The sequence below is a fragment of the Rhagoletis pomonella genome, unplaced genomic scaffold (genome assembly GCF_013731165.1).
Source record: "Rhagoletis pomonella isolate Grant_MI unplaced genomic scaffold, Rhpom_1.0 Rhpom_scaffold_00011, whole genome shotgun sequence".
NCBI lineage: Eukaryota > Metazoa > Arthropoda > Insecta > Diptera > Tephritidae > Rhagoletis > Rhagoletis pomonella.
Window position 1 is genome coordinate 27,071,040 of NW_023458565.1, and position 7,604 is coordinate 27,078,643.

At 40.0% G+C, this 7,604-nt stretch overlaps 1 protein-coding gene across 1 annotated transcript in view; it reads left to right on the forward strand.

The window, feature by feature from the left end:
* The window catches only part of LOC118746906 (collagen alpha-1(XVIII) chain), a gene marked incomplete at both ends in the record, with an annotated part of 818,664 nt that extends 813,783 nt beyond the window's left edge, over positions 1 to 4,881 (forward strand). Inside the window, 1 exon segment of the mRNA XM_036480887.1 lies at positions 4,702 to 4,881. Within this exon segment, the coding sequence (XP_036336780.1) occupies positions 4,702 to 4,881 (180 nt within the window).
* Between the last annotated feature and the right edge of the window lie 2,723 nt (positions 4,882 to 7,604).

A 7,604-nucleotide genomic window follows, 5' to 3' on the forward strand; every position in this document is an offset into this window, starting at 1 on the left:
TCTTGCCTAGAAAAAAAAATACAAGTTAAAATGGCTTTGCCATCTTCAATGCCTTGCTCTTCCAACAAAAGTAGGTACTGCCGGTCATAAAAATTCAGCTGAAAAAGCAATCAAGCGCTAGCTGATGAATAAATTGCATTCTTTCTTTTCGTTGCTTTATTCAATTTATTTTTGTTAGTTCCTACTAAACATGAGTTACACGTGAAGCATACAATTACAAAAATACATCAAAGATACATGAAAGCGAAATGGTATGGCAATTACAACTTAAGCCCAAATACATAAAAAAAAGCAACGAGCATGAAGCCGGCGTTTAGACGCTCAAGTTGCATGGAGCAGCAGCAGAAAGTAGCAGTAGGTCAGGGCAATGGTTACACAAGTCGGATTATGTGGCATCGTAAATCTTAGACACATACACAAGCGAATATACAAAAGATGCCAGTGAAAGCTGTTGCCACAATTGTGAATGAATGAATGTGGTTAAATAAAAGTAAGTCGACAAAAGAGCACTGCGCGTGAAGAAAGGGCGAGTGCGGCGCGAGGGCATGAAAAGGGAAAGTTCAGTTCAAATGGTTTAAATGGCAATAAGAATGACAAAGACAGTGTGGTATGGCAAGCCTTAAATTATGGCAAAACAATTTTCGTAAGCCACAAGCAGAGGTACAAGTATTTAGTAGAGCAGCGAGCAGGGGAAGCAGTTGTGAAAAGCGCAAAAAGTCGCATAAAGACGCAGCTGAAGAAGCTGGCAGCGGCAGAGGGGAAGGAGGAAATAATTTAGACTGCGGAGGGCGAAATAAGTTTGCGAATACAAAAATTCCTCAAACTTTACATTTGCGCCTCCGCGTATGGTTTCAATGACTTGGCGCTAATGCAGCATACATACGTGCCACATGTATGCTTGTATGTATGTATAGCAGTTGCCTACGCTTGTATGCTCGTACAATGAGAGCGAAAAGCGCATTTGTGAACGTCACATCCCCTGACACGGCATAAAGTGTGGCACAGAGAGAAAACAAAAGCCTTATCATCGTTTGATCAAATTAAAATAATTGCGCTTAAGCACCTGAAATTATGCTACAGTTGGTTGCTATTGTTGTTGTTGTTTTTGCTGCTATTGTTTTCTTTTTTTTCGTCTTCTTCTTAACTTCACACATTTGTTTTTCGCATGCGGGTGTGCTTGTCACTGCCGTGGTGCTTACAGTACTACAGGTACATACTTACATATCTATATAAAGACATACATATGTATGTACTTATACAGCTTTTCTATGAATACTGTCGCTGCCACTGACAGATGCGCAAATAAATGGAAACAAAGCAAAATAAGCATATTGAATGAGATAAGCGTGATAACAGCAGCCGCAGCATGTGTTTGCCCACTTATCTCGCATGTCATGGTGTTTGCACGCTTCTGGTTTTGAATTAAAATGTAAATATGTGAACATAAATATTTACTTGAAATATATTTTACGTGAATTTTAAGGAAATAATTCTGCATAATATGTATTAAGAGCGTAGTTATTTTTTAGTAGAGAACAGGTCTAAAACCACACTGATAAGGCCGAATCAGTTCGTTGACGGTGGGCTTCAGTCTTTCACACAATACACTCGATAAGACCTTGGAAACTATGCTTAGCAGGCTGATCCCGCAGTAGCTGGCGCGTATGGCGGGGTCGCCTTTCTTGTGGATTGGGCAGAACACACTTAAATTCCAGTCGTCGGGTATGCGTTCATCTGACCATAAGGATTCATGCATTCACCTTCTCAACTCCTAGCGACCGTACACGAACAGCTCGGCTGACAGGCCGTCAGCTCCAGCAGCTTTGTCGTTTTTCAGCCGCGTAATCGCTATTCGTACCTCGTCCTCGACTGCGGACTCGGGTTCGTTTTCTCCACTACCTTCAGCGTTGCTACCATTCAATAGGGTGGAAAACTGTTCCTTTCATACTTTAAGTATATTCTGAACATCGGTAACTAGGTCGCCATTGTTGTTCTTACAGGAGTTCGCCCCGGTCTTGAAACCTTCCGTAAGTCGCCTAACCCTCTGGTAAAACTTTCGGACGTTCTTCCTGTCGGCCAGCATCTCAAGCTCTACGCACCCACGTATTTCGGCCTCTCTCTTGCGGTAAATACGTCTCGCATCCTTCTTCAGCACCCTATAACGGTCCCACATGGCCCGCGTTGCTCCCAGTCGAAGCGTGGCCCTGCAAGCAGCATCTTTTTTCTCTGCAGCTTCTTGACACTCGTCATCGTACCAGTTGGTCTTTCGGGCTCGCTGACACGCGACTATTTCTTCGGTGGCGGTACTTAATGCGCGGGAAATGTGGCTCCACTTCTCGCGTATGTTTATGTAGGTTTGTTGAAGAGTGCTCTCAGAGAGTAGGTGTGTGAGTCGAGTGGCGAATAAATTGGCCGTCTATTGTGATTGCAGCATTTCGACAATAAGCTTTCCTTGCATTGTTGGGCGCACATATTTTGCTGGACAGAGGCGGGAGCGTATCTAGGCATCAACAAGATAGTTGTCCGAGTCGATATTTAGCAATCGGAATGTACGTACGTCTAAAACACTGGAAGCATGCCTTCCATCTAGAACAACACGATCGATTTGGTTTCTCGTTTTTCGATCCGGAGACAGCCACGTAGCTTGATAGATCTTCTTAAGCTGGAACCTTGCACTACATATTACCATATTCCGGGCCCGCCGAAGTCGATCAGCATCAGACCGTTATCGGACGTTTCATCGTGGATGCTGAATTTTCATATGTTCTCTGCCAGCACTCATAAAAGAGATCCTTGGACATCCCAACCTTCTTTGCCATGAGGGCATGGGCCCAGATGAGCAAGATTTTTAAGTATTTCGCTTTGATGCGGATTGTGGCTAGACGTTCGTCCACCGGGATGAACGCCAGTACTCGGCGACGAAGTCTCTCTTGCATTTGCGCTCTTTTACGCGGCAACTGTAGTAGACGTCGCAAAGGCTCCACGCTTACATTGCCTTGCCCCGTCCAACGCATTTCTTGGATGGCGGTGATGTCAGCTTTTTTCTTACGAGGACATCAACCAGCCGGGCTGAGTCACCTACCCCATTAAGGGTCCGGATACTCCAGGTGCATACCCTTAAATCACATTGCTTTCTACGTTCGTCGTGATCGTCATCAAAAAAAGGGGATCTCATCCGAGGCTTCTTGTTACTTTTCGTTGGGCGGGGTTTTAACGTAGCGGGACCCAAACCTAGCGCACGCGAAGTTTTACGCCTTCTCACTTTAGTTCGCCCACAAACGATTGTTTGGTCGCCTCCCAGAGGATACGTGGATATAAATATCCGAACGTTGCGAGCTGCGATTTTAATCTTACGCACAAGAGCCGCTTCTTGCCACTCCCAGGTGAATGGCAGTCAAAAGCTTATCCCATTTACATGGACCTATGCGCACAGAAACATCCCCCAAATATCTCCACTTGAGTCTAAATACCCCCTCCATTGGACCTTTGTCAGGCAATTAACCGGCGGTATACCTAATAAGCATATGTTAGTTTATTTGACATACTTAGAACAATCGTACTGCTGTCTATATTTTCTACAAATTACTGATTTTAGTTTTTAATCAATTCGTAAAATTGAACTTTGGATGAACGGTGCTCCTGGCTAATACAATATCAGGATACTGATTTGTTAAAAAATTGATATTTCTGTGACTCAGGAAGCCTTCTGTTATTTCTATTCTTCTATTATTTTTTTATTAAAATTTATAACTGTTACGTTCCGGCCCGGTCTGTTTGAATTTAACTTTTTAAACACGTGGCAACCCTCTTTCAACACCTCTAAAATATTCTTAGCGTTCAAACTAAAGATTTCTTAACACTCCTTCGTTTCACATTCATATTTTAATGTTTCATATAAACTAAATTCGACATTTCAAAAATAATACTTTTTGAAACCCCTTTCGTGTGTGACCCATATGGTGATACATATTTTTCTTACCTAATATAATTTTTTAAACAGGTGGCAACCCTTCTATAGTTCAACTAAGAAACAAATCTTTTCAAAACCATTTCGGTTGATACCGAGTTTGTAATAATTGATTTATTTTTTTTTAATAATTTTAATACACTTTTTTAAAACGTTGCAACTCTTTTCGAAAAAGTAAAACCTTATTGCACATACAGTCCAAGCCTTTTAATTTGACACCTCATTTTGGAAAATCGACCGAACGGTGCGGATATGATGGCATTAATTTGAATTTAATTGTTCAACAGCTGGCAACTCTTTTCCAAAAAATAAACATTTTCAGGCCAAGCGCTTTAATTTGACATCGCACTTTTGAAAATCGAGCGAACGGTGCATATCTTTTATGCTGAACAAAAAATGCCTTCGCGTATTATATATATAGATTATAATAAATTAATTAAGTAAGCTAGTCCAAAGTCTTGTGTCCTGGCTTTGATTTTTAATTTTGCACAAGGAAGTACTATGAACAAGAAACATTATTTCAAAGTCAGATAAGGAATTCTAATTTTCCTTTTTACTGATATTCTTTACCAAAAACAAGCGCATTCTAAAATCTACTTGAACTTTTTTAGTCTTTTGTTTACTTTCTCTACCCTTTCTATACTTTCTGTCATTTCTTATGTACATACATACCTTTGCAATTACAAATATTTACACTTATTTAAATTTCCATTTATCTTCTCTCCTATTCGCAGAGTGCAAAATCTTGACTCAATTGTACGTGTCGCAGACCGCGATCTACCGGTGGTCAATACCAGAGGCGACGTACTCTTCAACTCGTGGAAGGGCATCTTTAATGGTCAAGGTGGCTTCTTCTCACAAGCGCCGCGCATTTACAGTTTTAGCGGCAAAAATGTCCTAACGGATCCATTGTGGTAAGTATCCTATTACTGCTACGATTATTTATGTATGTACATAGTATGTGCGTGTGTACGCCTGCTAAGCCTACTTCGGCCACGTTTTTTTTTTGTTGTTTGTTTTGCCTGCTTCTGTACATTGTGTACACTTTAATCTTTCCATTCACGTTACATTGTGGTCGCACAGCACATCCATACAACAATGGAGTGTAAGCTGCTTGTTGAAAGAAAAAAAAGTAAAAAAAAAATGGAAAACAACAATAATTATATTATGTAAACACAAGGCGTGCTCGACTTTGCATTGAGCAAGTGCGATTACGGTGTTGTGTACGCGCCAGGTTACCGACGACACTATCTCGCCGTTAGCGTGTGCTCAGGTGGCAGATTGCCAGCTTAGCCACATTGAAGTTTCAATGTATGTATGTATGTGTGCGGCGCTCGACGTGTCTTAGCATAAATTTCTCTGCGCGAATGTCAGATTTTCTATTAAAATGCGGTCTAATGCAGAATTATGTGCGCTCTTAGTTTTGCTTAGATATCTAAATGCAGATAGTATGTAGATATAAAAATTTAAATAAAAAACATTTTGAGATTTTATGTACAAAGCAGCATTGCAATATTGTACAAGTTTTAATCTTGCTATAGCGAAAATTTACAGCTTATTAGTTTCGAACTAAATTGAAGGTATAAGATTACATTTTGAGTAGGAAAATCTAAATTATTTTGCACTGAAGTAGTTCAATCCTTTGCATGAACGCAAGAAATCTGAATTGTGGCCATAAAATCAAATCCATTGGAAATGTTATGAGTCCTATTATATAAGAGAACATAGTAACTGCGGTTAATTTTGAATTAATTAAACAAAAAATATGCGTGACAAAAAATATACAGGCTGTCCTGTGTGAACCACTTTGCAAGTTAGCTTTTTTCCGGGACAATGGGGGCCATCCCCTAATCCAAGAATCCAAGAAGCAGAACCAATCTTGCCAACAAGTGCTACTTAAAACTCTCGTCGTACAAAAACCACATTCTTAAGTCACACTCATCATGACTATGGTTTTATATGGCGCAGATCCATGAACAATCTGGAGATCCGAATAGGCGGCCATTGGATTAATCGAGAAAAGATTCTGCGTATTACTCACCAGTCTTTGAGTAGTAGCGGTGGCGTTTACTACACCCGATGGAACGTTCAGCTGTATGGGCTTTGAAAGAATTCGACGGTGGTAGCAAAAGAAGAGGAAAGCCTCCTCCGCGTTGCCAATACCAGGTCGAGAAGAACTAGGCTTCACTTGGCATTTCCAATTGATTTAATTGGTATAGAAGATCAATGCTTGGCATGCTTTATTGGACTTCGGTGGTTACAGGGCCAAAAACAGCAAAGAAGTGATCCCTGCGAGCTACTTCTGGTTTGTGGTCAATTTCTTCTTTTTCTAAGGCAATTGTGGGTCCACTCCTCATCCCATCGCATGTAAAGGTACTGGACCGGAAAGGTCTTTAAAAATAAAGTGATTCATTTTTTCTATCTTTGGAGTCACGATCTGCATTTACTATTTTATGAAGGTGACGTAATCTGAGGGGTTGCCCAAACCAAAAATTGTTTCCAGCGTTCTTTAGCTACTAGGGTATTGTCGTCTCTAAGAAACTGTTAAAAGATGACTATTAATATACCTATCATATGCTCTATTAGAAGGATTTTGTACATCGTACCTTTCTTAGACAATTCGTTGGCTTTGTAGTTGCCCTCAATATCCCAGTATTCGACACCCATAGTTCTACTTGAACTCTAGAATTCTGTGCAATCTTGTTAAAAGATATACGGCATTTGGTTAGGTACTTGGCAATGTCTATAAGGGAGTGTGAAGCTTACCGCGCTGCCTAAGTATCCGAGAAGATAAATATTTGTTTCTTTCCAGCAAGTCTTTAAGCATGGCACCACGCTGCCTCCTGGATTTTTTCTTGATATACATATGGACACTGCGTTGGTTAGGGTGCGAAAATATATCTCTTGCTAGAAATATATCTAGTTGTAAAGGGTCCTTCTGCCACTATTCCTTCAAGTTTGGAGCCACTTGTGTAAAAAATTTTGACATGAGGCAGCCCGAGAGAATTTCTATATCAATCAACAATAACAGGTACTCTTGTGTAACGATTTAGTCGCCGATATGCCTGGGCTGCCGAATGGTCTTTGGTTCTCTCGATGCTTGGGGTGTTAGATAACACATACGCCATGGTATGCGAGCAACTTAGGCAGACTTGGCTATTGGCGTGGCGTTTTTAAATAGGACTCTTGTAATAACACACTCAAATAATATATTAAAGATATCAAAAGTTACTCGCATGCCGTGGCGTATGAGTTATCAATGGTCATCAACATACATACATAAATGTACGCTAGGGTACATCCTCCCGCATTCAAAAAAATCGGTACTGGTGTTCTATCGGAAATATAAAATGGATTATATTCTAAATAAGACTCCCGTCAAAATATTTCAAGAAAATATTAACACCAAAATTGTCCATTCCGACAAACTTAAACGCTCTTTACTGCCTTTCGAAAGTCAAAGGAAGATCTGCTAACGAGGAGGTCTTAGCGTTATGCTTTTGGCATTTTGGCAGTAAGTTTATTAAAGATACAATAAAATTAAACAATTTTTTTTTTCTTTTTAAAACAATAAAAACTTGTATATAAAAGGAATTCGAATTAAAAAAAAAAATTAAATTAAAAAAGAAAATAAAGC